The 20,461-nt window shown below is 37.4% G+C and overlaps 1 protein-coding gene across 23 annotated transcripts in view; it reads right to left on the bottom strand.

Moving 5' to 3' along the window:
* The window catches only part of Dmd (dystrophin), a 2,094,227-nt gene that overhangs the window by 78,650 nt on the left and 1,995,116 nt on the right, over positions 1-20,461 (bottom strand). For all 23 annotated transcript variants that reach the window (XM_078034984.1, XM_078034996.1, XM_078034982.1 and 20 more), the window contains 3 exons: positions 10,858-11,059; positions 8,583-8,668; positions 6,020-6,177 (listed from right to left, as the gene is read on the bottom strand). In XM_078034984.1, coding sequence (XP_077891110.1) covers positions 6,020-6,177; positions 8,583-8,668; positions 10,858-11,059 — 446 coding nt within the window. The remainder of the gene's footprint in view (positions 1-6,019; positions 6,178-8,582; positions 8,669-10,857; positions 11,060-20,461) is intronic.

The raw sequence follows: 20,461 nt of genomic DNA, 5'->3' as shown, positions 1-20,461 counted from the left end.
ATTCTGGCATGGCATGTTAACATTTGTAAAGAAACAGAATCTCGAGAGCCTCAAATCGAATCCACAGATGTTTGGTTATAGATAAAAAGAACTGTTAACCTTTGCAGTATATTCTCTTTACAATACAATTTAGATAATCACATCTAACATTCAGTGAGCACCTACTATGCACCTACCACAGCTCTAGACACTTTGAATCTACTGGTTCATTGAATCCCCATAATCACAGCAAGAGTTCAGAGGTCAGGAAGATTAAGTAATGTGCCCATGACCACTCATCTAGGCAACATCAGAGGTGGGATTTGGAACCAGATGGTAAGGCTTCAGAGCCTATGTGCATAATCACTCTGCCATTCACTACTCCAGATATTCTAGAATGACTTATTACTTACTTAGAGATATATATTTGTTTTATATATATATAAATATATATATATATATAAATATATATTTGTTCTCAACAGTTGAGGTTGTAATTTATTCTCATTTCCATATCATTTGATACTACAGCAACTGTGCACAGATAATAATCATTTTGACATAGGAATAGAAAAATTCAGAAGACAGATGAAAAAGCAACATATTCATTTTGAATGCATGAATACAACAGGAGGCAGAAAACAGATGTAGAATAAACAGATTTTGACACTCTAGCTCTTGTACATGAAGCATATTAAATATAAAGTTGGTATGCTTGATTCTACCTAAATAATAAAGTCCTTAAAATGTTTACAGAAGAAAATACTAGAGACTATCATAGTGAAAGAGGGAATATCTCTCAGGCATTGCCCAATACTATTTACTGATATTGCACTCTTTCTGGAATCACTTAAACCTATAAAAACTTTCCTACCTAAAAGTATTCTTGGTTGTATTTGAAAACAGACTAGGCACCTGTAATTGGGATTAAGGTATTTTAAATAAAGGTGTGAATGTGTTTTGGGCAGGGATGCTCATTTATCCTTGTGGTACTATTATAATCTAAAATGTATATGAAGGATCATATTAACACATCAATATTTTATTAGTTCAGTTTAGAACCTGAACTGGTTAAAACCACAACTTGGCATAATTGTGTGATGTAAAATATGTCCATCCTGCCTCTCTGGACCTTGTTTTCTCATCTAAAACAGGAATGATGCGGACAATCCCCAAGTTTCCTGCAGGATGACTTGTGACTCATGGCCAGAGCCTTACTAAGGTCATAAAGATCAATCTACTCTCTCAACAGTACTGTTTCCATGGAATATGAAAGAAGGACAACCTGATCACGCATTCATTGAAGCTATATTTCTAAAATAAACTAGTTTCAAAACTTTATTTCTAGGGCTGGGGTTGTGGCTAAGTGGTAGAGTGCTTGCCTTGCACTTGTGAAGCACTAGGTTCGATCCTCAGCACCACATAAATAAATAAATAAATACATAAATACATAAAGTTATCTGTCCATTTGCAACTAAAAATATTTAAAAAGACAACTTGGGAGGCTGAGGCAGGAGGATCAAGAGTTCAAAGTCAGCCTCAGCAAAAAGCGAGGCACTAAGCAAATCGGTGAGACCCTGTCTCTAAATAAAATACAAATAGGGCTAGGGATGGGGCTCAGTGGTCAAGTGCCCCTGAGTTCAATTCCCCAGTACCAAAAAAGGAAATGAAAAAGGACTATGGATGTAGCTCAGGGCAGAGTGCCTCTAGGTTCAATTCCCAGTAACACAGAAAAAAAAAAAAACAAAATAAAAGAGGGTGGGACAAGAAAACACACCTCTCTTTGCTACTAGCAGGTCCTTGTCTGAATCTGAAGATTGAGTACCTTCCTAACTGTTCCATCCTGGGAAAAAAAGTAAGTTTTCCAGTTGGAGACAAGAAACAAAGGAAATGAAAGAAGTATCCTCTGTAAAAGTAAAAAAATAGTTTACTGCCCTTTCTTTTGGCTACTAGAAATAGCAGATTTTGAGAACAAGTTTGCAGAAGGAGCCGGCCTGCTTCCATTCCCAAGGTCTTAGACTTCAAACAGGGGGCAGAGGGCATTTTCACTGCTGTTATCTTTCCCTACAGCAAACATTGTATTTTCATGCCCGTTGCACAATGAAAGGCAAGGTGACCGCCAGAGCACCTGGCTGAGGAAAAGCACGCCAGGGCCAGCAGGCCAGGGCCAGGAAGTGGATTCTGAAGTCGGCATTCACAATGGAGTCATTCAATCTGTGAATTACTTCAAGTTGAGAGGCTCCCCAAATCTAAGTCATGCAAACCCAGACACCTGGCTCCATCCTCCTAGAAATATCCAATTGGCCAATACTTCAAATTTATTTCTCCTTTCTCCCCAACTCCTCTTATCTCTCTTATGTCCTCTGTTTTGCTATGGCATTTCTTGTTCTATCCAGAACCTAGAAGAAATGTTTATTATTTCACCTTGGGAGGCTGGGAGGGAGAAGTATTAAAAAGTACATATTTGGGAATGAGGTGACAAATGTGGGGGTGAGCATATTGGATGATGAATCAAACTTTTGCACCAGCTGAGGGACTGTAAGGACACAAATAAATTGTTCAAACAATATAAACACACACACACACACACACACACACACACACACACACTCAAAAGCCAGTCTTTTCTATTCTCCTCAAATGACTGGTCATAGATTACGTGGAAGAATTCACATGAAAAAAGGTAAAGCTTTGTTAGTAGCAATAGGAACAATATCCTTTATAATCACAGCATATACAAGTGGGAGGAGGCAGCTGTTTCATGGTAGTAAGAGAAGTGTTTCAAGGTAGTAGTCACGGATCTGGAGTAGGAACAGTATGAAGGCTAAATAGAAATTATTATTTTTTGAGAGGACAATAAAAAAGAAACTGCAGATTTTTTAAGGATAGCATCACACAGTAAATATTTTTTTTTCTGTAAAACAATAAGAGGGCAGATGATAAGATCAATATAAGAGGCTAGAGTGTGGCATGGAGGCTTGTTAGATAAACAGTACAATTGTGTGCATGTGTCATGAGAAAGCTTGGAACCATATAAGAGAGGCAATTAACAGGAACCAAACCAAGATGTTTGCTTCCCTAAAATTTTTTTTTTAAAGTCAGTGGCACACACCTGCCATCCCAGTTCCTGGGGAGGCTGAGGCAGGAGGATCACAACTTAAAAGTCAACGTCAACAACTTAGTAAGGCCCTCAGAAACTTAGTAAGGCCCTGTCTCAAAAGAAAAAATAAAAAGGGCTGGGTATGTAACTTGGCAGTAAAGTGTCTCTGGATTCAATCCCTAGTACTAAAAATAATAGAAATAAAATAATTTCAAAAGGTAGCACTTTCCTAAATTTTTCCTAATTATAAATGTTCTAAAAAGAAAAGTTCAGAAAATACAAAATAGTAGAGAGAAAAGGAAAAGCCACCTGTTCCTGCTGTTCATCTCTTGACTGATTTCTCTCCAGTCTTACAAAACATGCTTCCAAGAGCTTGAAGACTGGTTAGACAGGAGGCATTCAGTAAACACACAAAGACAGACTCAGTTCCAAGTCCTGACACAGAGAAGCGAGTTGCTATTACAGAGACAGGGGAATAACCAAACAAGAGATATGGAGGGAGGAAAGAAGGGAGGCATCCAGCCCAGGTAGACAGTAGAGGTAAAAGAGATGGTCTCTTCTTAAGAGGGGCAACACAGGGAAAGCAGAACTTCAGTCTAGCAGCCCCTTATCTGACAACCAAATCTAAGGACAGAGGCTGCAGTGACAGTGGCTGCTTGATGAGTCAGTACAGTGGGATGATGTGACACAAAGGCTCCCAGCAGGCCCTTAATAATAAGCCTAGTTTTCTCTATAGTAGGGACTATCACTGAACAGAGAGAGTTGGCAACCTTTTATGTTGTGATACTCATCCTTAAGCCAAGACAAAATACACACTCATATGTACATATATGTACATATGAACATTGTGTGTGTGTTTCACAACTAGGACTCAAAAAAAACTTAAATTTGACTAAAGAGAAAACAAAAATTAGAGGAAACACATCAGTGCAAGTTGTGGTACAAATGGATTTAAAAAAATGAATATATATTACTGAGGCCATTAATATTCATCATATGAAAATTACTTCTGTCTAGATTCTGGAGTCAAAATATTAACAGAGCAACAGGTAAAAAAAAATCTAGATAGTGATAGTCCATTCACATTTGGGTAAGGTTGGGTATGAGGTGACATGTGCATTTATTTTTGCACATCTCTTTTTCTTTTATAGTTAATTTGCCATCATTTTGGTAAGATTCCAAAGAATATATCCTATTCTACTTAAGTGGGTTTACTTTGTGTGCATTCCATTTGCCCAATTAATTATTAAATAAATACTCAAACTGCTCTAAACATCTAAATATTCACAGGACCAGCTGAACATGGTGGCATATGCCTGTAATTCCAGCAACTCAGTAGGCTGAGACAACAGAATCACCAAGTTCAAGGTCAGTCTCAGGAACTTAGTGAGGCCTTAAGCAACTTAGCAAAATCCTCCCCCCCAAAAAAAATGGGGGGGGGGAGCCAGGAATATGGCTCAGTATTAAGTGCTCCTAGGTCTAATCCCAAGTTCCAAAAATATAAAAAATTTAAAAATCACAGGGTTCTGCCCAGAGAATTACCTATACTTTCACCCCATTCTACAGTGAAAGACTTAAAGTCTAACCCATTTAGCTCTTACAGTTGGTTCCATTTTGTAAATCTTAGCCATTGTCATTGGAATGAGAATGGACTGAGACTGCATATATGAAAAGCAGCTCCTTGCATCAAATCAATAACATCTGAATACTGTGAATAATGTGGTACTGCAAATACCTTACTCCTTTAATTTTGGTGGCATAACAATTAGAAACAACTTTTGAAGAAAAGCCATCTGGTGATGAATATCAAAAGCCACAAAAATATTTTTTTCTTTTAGTCTGGTAATCAAACTCTTGGAGAATGCATCCTAAGGGAAAAACTCCAAAGAAGAGAGCTAAATGCACAAAGATGTTCACCCTACCTACCTACCTACCCTCCTTACTAAAACCAAAACCAATCTGAATTAGAGGGGCACTCAGATGGGAAGAAGGAGGTGTTTCTGGGATACCAATTATGGAGTAGAAAAGGCAGGACAGAGAAAAGGCAATGGGACAGGATAAGACACAATGTGGACAAAAGTGGTAGTATGTTGAACCAGTGACAGATGTTGGCAAAGAATACAAAGCTCAGATCGTAGTTATAAAACTACAACACCTGGCACAGCGGTGCATGCCTGTAATCCCAGTGGCTCAGGAGGCTGAGGCAGGATGAGCGTGAGTTCAAGGCCAGCCTCAGCAATTTAGTAAGAACCTGTCTCAAAACATTAAAAAAATGCTGGGGATGGGGCTCAGTGGTTAAGTGCTCCTGGGTTGACCCCTGGTACATACCAAAAAAAAAAAAAAAAAAAAAGAAAAGAAAAGAAAAAGACTATAGGGTAGAAGGCTTTGGGTGCCATGCCCAGCAATGACACCACCTCCACTTAGAAAAAAAAAAAAAACTATAGGGAGCCACCATAAAGATCTTGAAACAGAAGGGAGCCTCAAAGTTACAAAGTGATTTTCTTGAAAAAATGCTAACTGTGTTAACTCCTTCCCAATAGCCATTGAAAAGGAAGCTATTATGACAGAATTGAAGGAAAAACTGAGACACTAAAAGACTCACCTACAAAGGCTATTTTCTTATTTTGAAAGGCTTTCTATGGCCAGAGATTTCTTTCTATGCTCACTGAAACACTGAAGACTCCCTTTTCTCCCAGCAACTTAGTAACAGTGGTAACCCTGCTGCAAATGGCAATTTCTTTTCCTTCCTCTGAACTGTATTCATGCCCCAAACCCAGAGTCCCAGAAGCCACTTCCTACCAAAGTTTCAAAAATCCCCAAACCTGTACCTACTGCCTTCAAAAAAGCCAATGTGAGAAATTGAAATTTGGTGACATTTAAAAATTGGCTTCTAAAATAACAAAAGAATAAATATGTTACTTAAGAAGGCAAATAACTTACAAATTGAAAGCAGCTTCTGACGCTTGGTTCAATGTTACTGCCCCCAAAGGATGCAACTTCACCCAGCTGTCTTGGGATTTGGATAGAATCATGTAGAAGGAGGCCCAGCCTGCGTTGGTCACAAAATCCTGTTGAACTTGCCACTTGCTTGAAAAGGTCTATAAAAGAAGAAGAGAATTGCAACAATGAAACCTAACGTCCAATTCAATTTCAGTGCAAACTCTCAAGAGTAGTCAATATTCCCACAGAGAGGGTTTACTTCTAATTTATGCTAATCTAGACATATTTTTATAGATGAAGTTAATCATCACTATGTGTATGTGAAGGATGACAACTTTTAAATCAACTATAACCCTGCAAGGAATTTTAAGTTTAAATGTGATCTTAATGCCTGAATTGTTCCTAAGGCAAAACACAATCTTTTGGGTACTATTATATGTACATAAAAAGGACGTAACAACTATAATAAACTTTTTAGCTTTAAGAACCATATGACCATGCACAGTGGCACATGCCTGTAATCCCAGGTATGCAGGAGGATTGCAAATTCAAAGTCAGCCTGGGCAATCTGGTCTGTCTCAAAATAAAATAAGAAAAGGCTGGGGATACAGCTTAAGTTATAGAGTGTTTGCCTAGCGTGCATAAGGCCCTGAATCAACCTCTAGTTCAAAGCATCATCATCTCCTTTAAGCATCAGAAATTCAAAAATGTGAAAAAATTGGGACTTCTTTATGGAGTTAAAAGATCATTGAACTTCTATTCCATCATGTATGTAGTGGAACCCTGTGCCTATTTATAGTTAACTCATATCCTGCTCTACTGTCAATGATTTAATGTTATTTCTTTTTTATTAAAAATTGATGTTCCCTTGAAGGCAAGGAACATATCTTAGTCAACTGTGTGCCAGAAGCTTCTAGAACAGAACAGGAATATCAGATTGAAGCTGATGCCCAATGCACGTGGCTAAAAATATGGATGAACATATCAAAGACTAATAATTTATGTTTTGTTTGCATAAACAAAATTATTTAAATCATACTTTATATTCACATTGAAGATGCCAATTTTAAAAAAACCTAAAAAGTTTTTTGTACCCATAAGTACACTCTATGGAATTAAATATTTTAACAAGACAGCTAAAGTGGCAATAATAAAATGGAAACAACATGCACAGCTTTTTAGCATCTCTCTAAAACACATACATTTTTCTGCAAAATGAAAAATTATTTTCAAATATCTTACTTCAAAGATTAATATTTTTTCCACTTATCTCAAAATGTTCTCTGTTAGTAATTATAGGAAACAGAAGATCAGAGCTCCTTTGACAATTAAAATTTAGTATGAACAATGCACTGGTACCATGCCATGGGTAAAGTCAGAATATAAACTAACATAGCTAGACATGGTGGCATATGCCCTCCCAGTTACTGGGGAGGCTGAGAGACGAAGTTCATTTGAGCCGAGGAGTTCAAGGCTAGCTTGGGTAAAACATTAAGACCTCCAACTCAACAAAACCAAAAAACCTTACAATAAGTAGCTACAATATTTAAAGGCAGCAAGCACAAGGAAACAATGTTTTATCCAAAATAATCCATAAAGGGTTAAGAAAAGTTGTTTAGTTATTTTCATTTACTTATTTATTTATTTTGGGTCTCAGGATGAGAAAACCCAAGTAGAAACTACATAAAAGTGGAATTGGAAACAGTTTGTGTATTTTGATGAGAAATGAGTACAAGGACACAGAGTGGCTATGGAAGGATTCAGTCTCTTTTGTCTCTTGCCTGTTCTTAAGTTCAGCACATCTCATCCACATGTGCTAGGCCTTAGGGAAAAAGGCAGAAGACAAGATAGACTGTTTAATGTTCCTCTTGAAAAGACTTCTTATAAGTATTTAAAGGAGAAAAATAAGTACAATCCTTTACAGTAGGAATGGGTGGTCACTTGGTCATTAAATCATCACTCCTCTAGCATTTGCTTTTAATTTAGATTTACACTTTTCAAAGCAAAAGAACCCAATGGCTAATCAAAATAAAATTCTGTAGGGTGGTATTTACTCTTTAAGAAATGGCAAGCTATCTGTCTCCAGAACAATAAAATTTAGTCACATCACTGAATTGGATGTGTCAGTACAACTTGCAGTAAGATGATTATAAAATAAACAATGTTTCTTGAGCTTGAATGCCAGATAGTATTCTTTAAATAAGAATCCAAAGATGAGGCAAGTGCAGGGATTAAACTTTCACATTTATTTTTCTGACTTATACAAAGGGTTAGGAAATCAGACTTTATCCCCTACAAACACGTGTTTCATTCAGGCACAGTCAATGTAATGTAAAATAATACTCGGCCTGGAGAAGCTAATCCTCGTTCTCTATTTAAATACCTGCAATTTAATGTTTGACAGGGAATGGCACAAACCAAATTTTATGACACTCTAAAAGCAGTTCTACATCTTACATGAGGAACCTGCTGTCAAATAAGAACAGTATGTCATTTCCCATCTAGAACTAGGGTAATTAGCCAACATCAATAAAAGAATACAGAGTTAATATACATGACTTACATCTGTACTTGTCTTCCAAATGTGCTTTACACAGAGAAATGATGCCAGTTTTAAAAGACAGGACCCGGATCCTCCCTGTTCGTCCCCTATTATGAAGAATCAAACCAGAAAACAATTACTTATATTTTACTAGAGGGTAAAGAGTTCTAATTTAAAAAAAAATGTCCTGGATATGGAAACTCTACTGACCATTGGTCTATTAAGATTTTTAAAAAACAAATCAAGGGCTGGGGTTGTGGCTCAGTGGTAGAGCACTTGCCTAGCATGTGTGAGGCCCTGGGTTTGATCCCCAGAACCACATAAAATAAATAAACAAAATAAAGGTATTGTGTCCATCTACAACTAAAAAAATATTTTTTAAATTAAGAAAAAAAAATTAAGAACTTTTCTTGAGTTCATCATCTATTTGCTCATGATCCAAAATTAAATGGAATTTTTCTGAACTAAATTATTTACCAAGTTTTTAATTCCTAAAGCTTTATTTGAATTATTAGAGTAGCTCTGCATGAAATAGGGGAAAATATATTAATCTACACCTCTGAAGAGCCTACTTTGGATTAAGTGGAAGAATTACAACTACGCATTAAACTATGTTGGTTACTGAAGCAAATTACCAGCAAATAACTTCTCTGCTCTCTTTAACACTCTCAAATTTTCATCAAATTACTCCTTATTAAGTATATTAATCACTCCAGGCCACATGACACTAAATTATGAATGTTTATCCCCAAATAATAATATCTATAAATATGATACATTCTATTAGATAGCATTCAAATATGGACTCTATAAGAGCTTTCATTTTATATAAAGAAGCTGAAATACAGCTGGACACAGTGGCACATGTCTATAATCCCACCCACTAAGGAGACTGAGAAAGAGGATCAAAAATTCGAGATCAGCCTTGGTACTCTAACAACTGAGCTATATCCCTAGCCCCTCGTTCAATAATTTTTCAGCTTCCTATTTGATTATGAAAAGCTACTGTGCCTCAGATATTGATATTTTTGGTGGCCAATATATTCTATTTTCAACAAGTACAACTTATTAAATCCCTTGGTAAAGAGATATACTGGACCCTAATCATTAACAAAATTCCCATCACTGGAATTTTTTTTTTAATATTTTTCTATTGTAAGTACAGGAAAATCAAAGTTTAACAAATAAATAAAGTAACTTAGGTCTTCAAAGAGTTAAAATTATCCCCAAATAATTTTCATGAAGGTAGAATAAAAGTCATATATTTAAAATCCATTCACATGTCATCTGCCAAGAAAAGGGTGCCAAAATATATCTGCGGAAAGATCTGAGTACAAACCCTCCTAAAAATAAATGTAAATGTAATCCACAATTAAAATCCAACATGTTCAAGGATTTAGTAGATAATTATGAACCAAATAATTAGATGGCTCTGAAATTTAAAAAGTCACACCTTATCAAAATAACAAAGAAAAGAGTATAAATCTTAATGAAGGAAGTGGTAGAAGTCTCCAAAAAAAAGCAAAAGGCAGAATGGTTGATGTACATCTCCTTTCAATAAAACCTTCCCAGATTTTCAAGTAGGAATAATGTTCTGGTTGATGTGTGAAATGAGAAGACATGTTATAATTTTGAGGTTGAAGAAGAATTCAATGGAAATCAAGACCAATTTCTTCTGCTTCCTTCCTCAATTGTCTTCATTGAACCAAAGACAAAAATTAGAACTGGAGATATCTCCTGCAGACAATCCAAAAGAAATAACTGCTCTCTGAGAAAGAGTGAAGAATGAGGGTCCCTAGCTGAGACTTTGTAAAAACTTAATAAAATACAAAACAAAATCTCCCTCAGTTTGAGGGGGTGAGGTTGCAGTATTAAGAGTTTATTTTTCATTGTGTTTGGCTTCTCAATTCATAATCTGCAAAATGTTAGCTGAGAAAATTCTGATCTGGTGACAGGTATACCAGCATCTCCAGGAACATAATCATTCCTGTCAGTGAGAGGGACCAACCCCAAAGGATTCCAGAAGACATTGGTGAGAAAGGGAAAGAACCAGTGGATACACAGTGACTCATTCTACTGTTTCAAACATGAGTATCTCATGGTTTTATTTGCTTTCTAATCTGAAAGCTATCTACATTCTAGTTCTTACTTCCTAGCTTATCAAAATATTTTTTCCATTCAGATAAAGGCAGAAATAATTATCACAGAGACCTTATTGTAATACTAATTACACCATCACCACTGTGTAAGCTAGTTCTCCTGTGACAATGCCCCCCAAAATACTTGCCATACGTACGTATCATAAACATTCAGTAGCCAGTTGAGACACATATCCACACAGAGAGGGACATTGACCAAGTTGTTGTGCTCTTGCTCCAGGCGATCATAAATGGTGGTCAAACAATTAATGATCTGCAGGATATCCATGGGCTGGTCATTTTGCTTGAGGTTGTGCTGGTCCAAAGCATCACATGCAGCTGACAAGCTCAAGAGATCCACTGTAAAAACATAAAATCACAGATGATTCAAAGCATAAAACATTCCTTTTACAGTCCTTTGTTTTCCCTTGAAAATCCTAGTCAAGATGGTACCCTGTAGTAAACACCAGACCTGAACTCCACAGTCTTCAAAGGTGTTCTAGTTTCATCATTCAGAATCTGAGGTTGTTCTCAACTCTCACTGGCCTTGGGTGAAGATGTGGGCAAAGAGACAGTTCCCTTCCCTGCACTATAGGGGGTTATTTGAGAGCCAAGGGGACCCAGCCTTTTCTATGTGCCAACAGAGCCATTTCCACCTGAATAAGCAAAACAATGTTCTATTAGAGATTTTCAAAGAGATCCTAACAACACTTTCTTGTGATAGTATTAGAGGAGGTCAGTTAGATTAATCTGTATGGCTAAGGTTGTGTAAACTCTATTTCTAGCTATACATTTATAGTCATTAAGCATTTCTCTCCTTGAAATAGTAGTCATCTCAGCATCTCCCTGCTCCCTTAACATTAACTAAAAAAATAATCAACTCCACTAACACTTTCTATAAGCAAAAGAAAGGAACTGCACATTATATCCAGTTTTCAGGCCTAAGGCACATTTATTTCTCCTTTCACCTTCAAACTGTATTTTACAATGTACTTTTCAAGTCCTCCAAGAACTTCCAAGGTAAGGAGGGGGTACTTTGATCCGAGGTAATATTTAATCATATGCTAAAAGACAAAATTTTTGCAAAAGTGAAACTTCAACCTTGTCCAATATCATCAAATCACAAGCTTTAGTCCCAGGTGCATAAAAAAGATGCTTCTTTCCAAAGCCAATTTATTAGCCAAAGTGGAAATGCAACACATTGCTATTTTACACCCCCTAAACACATAAGCACTGGTCAGAATTCTCGGTCCTTTGAGACAAAGAATCAATAATAATTAAGTACATCTCTCAGACATCTAAGGGGAAGGGGCACGACAATTATAAAAGCAACTTCAGATAAACAACAGGTCATTCTAGTCAGTAAACAGCTTTCCCAATAATGAAGAAATGCAAATTTAGGACTATATCATGTATTTTACCAGTTACTTGTGGCCACTTCTAATTAAATACTAAGAATAAAACCAAAAACAGTGGTTAATACTTATGTAGTAGTACACATTTTTCTCTTTTGAGAAAGGAAAATAAAAAATTCTAGAGTTTTCCTGGGATCATGACCTGGTGGCAGAAGCAGGAGGTATTTTTCTGTTTTTCACCCCCATGAGTGAAACTCTGTGCTCTTAGTGGTGCTGTGGTCTGAACCCCAAAACTCTATGTCCTCACAGACCACCAGTTTCCCTAAAATCTATTGGATTAGCACCCATCCTATGGAAGGAAAAGCCCTCTTCTTTTTGTTTTCTTTTTTTTGGTGGGGGGGGCATGCTGGGGGTAGAACCAAGGGCCTTGCACATGTGAGAAAAGTGCTCTGACACTGAGGTACACCCAGACACTTTTGTTTTAAAATACAGTCATGTGCTGCTTAAAGACAGGGATATATTATTTTGTATGTGTGCTAGGGATTGAACCCAGGAGCACTTAACCACTGAACCATATCCCAAGTCCTTTTTATTTTTTCATTTAGAGACAGAGTCTCACTAAGTTGCTTAGGGCCTTGCTAAATCGCTGGGGCTGGCTTTGAACTTGTGATCCTCCTGCTGCAGCCTCCAGAGCCACTGGGATAACAGGTGTTCCGCACTGCGCCCAGCTGACAGTAATATATTCTGAACAAAAGCCCCATTAGGTGATTTCCTTGCTATGTGAACATCATACAGTGTTCTTACATAAATTAAAAAGACTACAACATCACTAGATGGTATAATCTTATTGGGCCACTGTCACATATGCTGTCCATCATTATACAGTACACAACTATACTCTGAAGATAAAAAAAGTGATCTCTTTTCATTGAATCTAAGATTGTTTAAACTGGCAGATAAGAACAGAACTTTGGAGACTGATGTGAGAAGGAGTCAGGTAGAGGAAAAGAAGCAGGAGAATCTAAGGAGGGGAAAGCCGAATAGGGACTGCATGGGAGGGACAAAAGACTAAAACTTTTCATCCTCTCTTCTGTGTGCTTAACTTCCTCAGAGAGCACATTTTTTAAGTGCAGGTCAGGAGAACATTCAGAATACAGCATACTAGTTCTATTATTGGAGGAGAGGAATGGATTTCTTTCAAATACCAATATTGCTAACGTGTTTCTTTATATACTAAAGGTAGCTGTGGGTAGTTTGAAGTTTTTTAAATTTTTTTGGTCACTCTGCTTTAATCATTGTAAATAGTTTGCTTTAGATCTAAGGATATAAGAACTAACAAGTGAGAACTTTTAGGCTCACTTTTTTTTTTATGAATCTAATGTACCCATGTGATGGAAACAAACAGCAAAATTGTGTGAGTTTCATTTTATTGGGTCTACTCTTATCTCTGCACAGGTGAATGGGTAACACACAGAACAGAAAATTTGGAGTATAAATAGCTCCAGAGGGGAGCAAGGCAATTGCTATGAAATAACAGGAGCAGAAGATGACACACGAGAGAAATACTATGCAGTGTGCTCTGCTAAAACTGGATGTGGTTCAACATAAGAACAATCCGTCACAGAAGGCTGAAGACCACATTACCCAAAACAAACATATCAAACAGAATTTTGCTTTCATGGAACAGCTTTTAAAAGACTTCTATTTAGGGTATACATAGCTCATGCTATGGATGACCTGAAATGAGGTGGGAAAGTTGACAAAGAGAATTCAAATGCTACATGGACATACACTTCCTGCTTAAAATGAGTGTCTCAAAGAATACATGCAGTTGTGGGGGGTTTGGGGGGGAGCAGGGGTTCTTGGGGATTGAACCCAGGGGAGTGCTACCACTGAGCTACGTCCCAAGCCCTTTTTATTTTTTTTTCCTTTGAAAAAAAGGTCTTCCTAAGTTGCTTAGGCTGGCCTCAAACTTTCGATCCTCCTGCCTTCACCTCATGAGTAAGCTGGTATTACAGCATGTATCACTGTACCAGGCTAATGTGGTGATTTTTTAATGAAATTTTATACATAGTAATGATTAGCAGTTTCTGGAAGCCTCTATAAACAACCAGCAGACACAATGTGTGAAACTATCCTTTTTCCTCAAGCTATAAATCTCCATTTGAAATCTACACACACACACACACACACACACACACACACACACACACACACCTCCTTTAGTATATTCACTAAGGGATATATTTTGAAAGCTATAAAAATATAAAAGCCTAATATTATAATATGGCCTCTTACAAAAAATATTTTAATAGAAGACAATGCTACAGGCTTTGATGCTATTAAAGAATAGGACCATGTTAGGGCATCACTCATACCTGATGGTTGGTAGGGGTGAGAAAGGGTGGAGAGAGGACAAAAATGACTGGCCCTTCAGAATGTTCTTTGTATAGCTGGGGACACTGGCATACGACTGTTATCCTATTGTCTTGGGAGGCTGAAGCAAGAGGATTGCAACTTCAAAGCCACCCTCAGCAACTTAGGAAAGCCCTAAGCAACTTAGCAAGAACCTGTCTCAAAATAAATTTTAAAAAGGGCTGAGAATGTGGCTCAGTGGTTGAATGCACCTGGGTTCAATCCCTGGTACAAATTTAAAAAAAAAAAAAAAGAAGAAAGAAAGAAAAAGAGAAGAATTTTCTTTGTATAGAAAAGGCAGACAATATATTGGGAGGGAGGGCTTAAGCACAAGGACCCCACAAGTGGTTCCTGAAGCTCTGATTGTGCCTAATCATCCTCTTAACCTTCTAGATTCAAGGGATAATTCTAGATAACTCTATACCTTTATATGTATGCCACAAATAAGGAGCTGATTTTAATAATTTGTTTTTACAGATTCACAACTTTCACAGTTAGAAGGTATGTTTAAAATCATTTTGTAGTTGAAAAAACTGAGATCAGAGATATGGAGACCTGTTTTGGGTATTATGGCAGGATACCCAGGTTTTCTGAACTCTCATGGAAGTTCATATGAAAAGGAAGGTAGATGTCAGAAGATTTCCTCAATGACTTTAGAGAAAAGGAAAACCCTTCTACATTCCATACTAATGATGAGAGAGAGAGAGAAAGAGAGACAGAGACAGAGACAGAGACAGAGACACACACAGACACACCAAAAGTTGGTTAGTGGTGAAAAAATGCCCCATAGTGTCCACTTAACTCCAAGCTCCCAACATTGATACTCTATTGACACACAGTAATGGTGGAAGAACTTCTATGTATTTGCTGACTTTTCTTGCCCAGGCAACAGAAGGTACTTGTGGAAAGAGGAAATCATTATTGATATCACACCATTCTTTGGTCAGCTTCTACTTAAATATGAAGGACTTTCCAGGTAAGTCTACACCTAAAGAAAGTCAATTGTTATTGAAAAAAAAAAGTCAATTGTGCTGGGAGGGTTAATTCTAGGTCAGCACTAGATCTTTTGCTAAAATATCTACAGTGCACAATGGTCAAAGCAATGAAAAGAAGTGATTTACTGCATTGACGTGTAACCACAGATTACAGGTTATCACCACTGTTTATTGCTAACAGTAACAAATGACCATTTTTCCCTGGTCTCACTGAGACCCATGAAACCCACAGTGTTTGGGGCTGACCTCATAGGAAGAATATGCCTAGGTCACCAGCAGGATATAAGAAAATCTAGCTGAGACCAATTTGTGTTCCCTGGTTTCCAAGGTGTTTTGTGCTCACGAGTGTTTTTTGTTTGTTTGTTTGTTTGTTTGGTACTGGGGATTGAACCCAGGGGCACTCAACCACTGAGCCACATCCTAGCCCTTTTTTTGTATTTGATTTAGAGACAGGGTCTCAATGAGTTGCTTAGGGCCTCACTAAACTGCTGAAGCTGGCTCTGAACTTGCCATCCTCTTGTCTCAGCCTCCTGAGCCACTGGGATTACAGGCATGTGCTACCATCCCTGGCTACATGAGTGGTTCTTTATGTAAGAGACAAAGTGCATCTTGATGTGTAGCCCTTGAAGGCAACAGGAGCTTGCATGTGGCCTCTCTGGACCCTACACTGTGAAGTATCCCGTGACTGTGATGCATAACCTGGTTTCAGTGTGTTTGTACACTGTATCCTGTTCCTGAAATGCAGATTCGGACATATTGCCATTTGGGTTCTCAGAGTCCTTTTCAGCAAGTGAATTGTCTTAAGTGCCACCATTCATGAAAGGTAGGAGTCAGATTGTTTAGAAGACCCCCTACCTCGCATTCCTTCTTAGCTAAAAATATGAGTATGGCATTATTTAGAAAGAATAAAAAGATGATTCTGATAAAAGGTACAAAAATCAATGAATGATACTGGTCGTCAGGTTGCCCTTGATTTGAAGTGTCAACAGGCTTTGAAATTGGCTATTGATTATATAAATTTCTACTGAGATCAGGAAATGATAGAACCTGAGTCTAAAAAGTTAACAAAATGGATGAGAAGGGAATTGCAAACTGATGGAAGAGTTGATAAAAATTCAATTCCTTTCCAAACATGGTGGTGCATGCCTGTAATCCCAGTGGCTCATGAGGCTGAGGCAGGAGGATCACAAGGCAGCCTGAACAACTTAGCAAGGCCCTAAGCAACTTAGTGAGACCCTATCTCTAAATAAAATATAATAAATGGCTGGGGTTCAGTGGTTAAGTGCCCCTGGATTCAATCCCGAGTACCAAAAAAAAAAAAAAAAGTGAACAAGGCATTTGAATACAATAAATACAGAGATGGGAATTCTGACTGTTACTTTGACTCCACGGAGCAACATTAATGTGGCTGTGTCTGTCTTTTAGTTTTTGTTCCACAGAATATATCTGTTACTAAGCATCTGTGTTGAAAAGTACTCCATAGGAATGTTGGCCCAGTCAAATCTGGACAATAATGATTCATAACAATCTGAATAAACACCATGGCTACCAAATGAGATAATGAAGATTTAAGAAAGGTATTGGGAGCCAGGTGTGGTGGCACACAGCTGTAATCCCAGCAACTCAGGAGGCTGAGGCAGGAGGATTGTGAGTTCAAAGCCAGCCTCAGTAATTTAGCGAGGTCATAAGCAACTCAGTGAGATCCTGTCTCTAATAAAATATAAAAAATTAAATACTCCAGTATTTCTTCTGGGGGATACATGGGTCTTGTTATAGAACCCCTCTTTTTAGAGTACCAATGTGGCTCAGTGGTTAAGCACTCCTGGGTACAATCCCTGGTTCCAAAAAAGAAAGATATTTGGTATATAATAGAAGGTTTATATGCTGTATGTCTCATCTGTCATAATATTATGTCTAAAAATATTGCTTTCTATCCCATTAGTGTGTGTGAAAGTCGTAAGTGGGTGGAAGGACAATTTGGACACTTGGATCACTGAGAGAAGTAAGTTTAATTTGGTGGGCCTACTTTCCTGAGACTAAAAAGCCAGAAATTTGATGTGGATGGTTATGGAAATTTCAGAAAGAAGGAGAAGGTGCTTAGAATAACTAGAAAATGGAACCAATGATTACTGGAGAATGGAATCTGCAAGGTGCTCTTTTAACAGCTCAGCATCATGACTCAGAGGCAACCATTCTTTTCCTAGTGTGCAACTCAGAGGCAATAGGCAAATTTTAAATAGGACTCCAGTATTTCCTCTGGTAGATAAATGGGTCTTGCTATAGGTTCTCTCTCTTTAAGGTACCAATAGCTTTCAAACCACATAAAATGAGAAAATTAATTTGGCTATATCCTCAAGATATTTTTGATTCTGAAATAACAGAGACATGGCATCTAACCTATGTAAAAAGTGAAGACATGGTATATAGAAAAAGAAGATTTTTGTGGGGGAGGGGAAAATAATTATACTGCCTCTTGGGACCCTCTCTTTTGAGGCTATGGATCCATGTCCTACCTTTAAGGCTATTGTCATATTGTATACAACTTTTTCTAGCAATAGGCTACAGATATGTAAGCCATGTTACTGTGGGTCCTGTCAGTCTTATTTAGCAATCCTTTAGGACACTATCAAAGGGTGAGGTACATTTACAGAGAAAGGGGCACCTGGGTTGTCGTGGTGAGAGGGGGTCCAGAAGTTTTGGCTTTATTTAGGTTATCGCAGGCACTAAATCGCTATCATATATGACTTGGTTGCTGAACAAAGGCAAATTATTCTCAATTTCTTGTTGTTTGCAGAATATTTGTCACATTTATCAACTGTAGTATATTTAGCCCTATGGTTTGGGCTCTTTCCAACCCCACACACACTAATAAACTAAATATACTTGCTTTGATAAGTACATTTTAACTTCTGCTCTTAGTAGTTGGCTATATTTTTAATTTTAGAAGCCACACACTTATGGAATGTCATAAGAACCACAGAAGGAGAAAGAAAAAGCTTAGATTATCTTTTTTCATAATTTTCACCAGGGTATCAACTATATGAACCAGCTTATAAATCCTTCTTACTGAGATTTTCTCTTTGTCTCTGCTATCAAGTTCAATTTTCATTCACAATGCACTGAAAGACACTATAGAGTCATGCAACATTAAACCAATTACCAACTGGGGACATTATAGGCCAATGGTGATGCTCCTGAGTTAAGTAGCAAATTCTCTATAGTGGATAAAATTGTGTTATTCAGTATTCTGCTAGGGAAATGAAAAAAAAAGTAAGATCAAGTGCTTAATAGAGGTGGCAGTGGATATTTTCTAAGGAATCTATAATTCAAACTCTTCCCTGGCATCAGGAAATCACTGAGATAACATCATTAATTTCCATTAGAGTAAGAGTTAGTAGAAGAGACCTTGGTAGGAAAAGCTAGGCAGGGCAAGTTTCATTTGCCTATACTACAGACAACAGCTCTTTATCATGGCTTTGCAGGCATAGAAATGACAAAAGGCTGGAAGATAAACCTAAGCAAATATAAAATTAAGAGGAAATTCCTAAATCACCTACTGCAAAGTTACCAAGTAATATGACCTCACATGTTTTAAAAAATAAAAGGATTGGGGAACTCTTCACTCTGCATTTTTAATATAGCATGACGCATAACACCCTTCTTGCATTCTTGAGAACTCAGTACCTAATTTAGATAAATACACTCTAATTTTGTTATCCTTGAATTTTTTCAAATAGGAAAAAGTTATACTGCAAAAGGAAATGCTGAAAACTTCAAATCTGTTAAAAAGTGAAAACTTAGAGCAATCATTCTACATTCAGAGCTTAACCTTATTACAAGGTTCTCACCTTGAATGGGCAACCATTTTTACAATATTAAATTCCATAATTTCTCCAATGTTTATCCGAAATGTTAACATAACTTGAAATGATAGGTAATAAAACACGTAAGCAAATAGAATATTTTTTTTGGCAGGAAAATGGAATAATGCATCAGGGTCAAAAGGAACACTATAGAAAGGGGCAATCATAAAACATTATAGACGTTTCCATCTAGTCTATTTCTGAGCTTTTTCATAGTATAACCTGGAACAGCTGGTTATCTCTTTTGAATCCTAGGATCTTACAGAAATATTCTACAGTACTTTATAATAACCAGTTCATAATTCCCCTTTTATCAAAGGAAAGCAGTATGTCTGAGATAGGGCAGGGTCAGGTGAAGAAAAAAAAAAAGGAAGATAACTTTCTCCATCCAGCCCTTTTACTCCACCCTACCCCAAACTGCTTTGTCCCTGATAAGGTACACTAACAGGTCCCTAAGTAAATCCTAAACCCTGAGGATCCTTTTAAAAACCACCTTAGGTTTTTAAACCTAAGGTAGTGGAGCACACCTGTAATCCCAGTGAGGCTGAGACAGGAAAACCACAAGCCAGTCTCAGCAATTGAGGGAGACCCTGTCTCAAAATTTAAAAAAAAATAAAGTAAAATAAAGGGCAGTAAATGTGGCTCAGTGGTTAAGTACCCCTGGACTCAATCTCAGGTACCCCCCCAAAAAAAGTAAAAAATAAAAAACACCACTTGAACTTGGCAGCTGTATAGCTGAAAAAACAATAACTTCAGGCTGTGTGCTATGAGGAAATGGAAGACTCAGTTGACTTTCATTAATGCATTCCTTCCATGACAACATATCGAACCCTACTCTGTGCCAGGCTTGGTGCTAAGGCTCGTGCTAAGTACTGGGCATACCAAAATGAAAAAGAAAGGCTTATCCTCTCTTCTAGAAAATTCTACTTCTTGGAAATTTCCATGTCTACGAAAGAACCATATGCCAGCAACTCTTTGACTATTTTATCATTAGCCTCTAAATGTTTCCCTAATTGAAACCCCTCCATTCCTGAAGCATTGGTGGTAAAGATTCATGGTCCTTCTCTCTTTTCCAGTTCTGGCCCCAATTCTGGATGATTTCAACACTGGCCCGGGTACTGCATGCAGCCTCTC

This window comes from Ictidomys tridecemlineatus, chromosome X (genome assembly GCF_052094955.1).
Source record: "Ictidomys tridecemlineatus isolate mIctTri1 chromosome X, mIctTri1.hap1, whole genome shotgun sequence".
Lineage (NCBI taxonomy): Eukaryota > Metazoa > Chordata > Mammalia > Rodentia > Sciuridae > Ictidomys > Ictidomys tridecemlineatus.
This window is presented reverse-complemented; position numbering and strand designations above follow the sequence as displayed.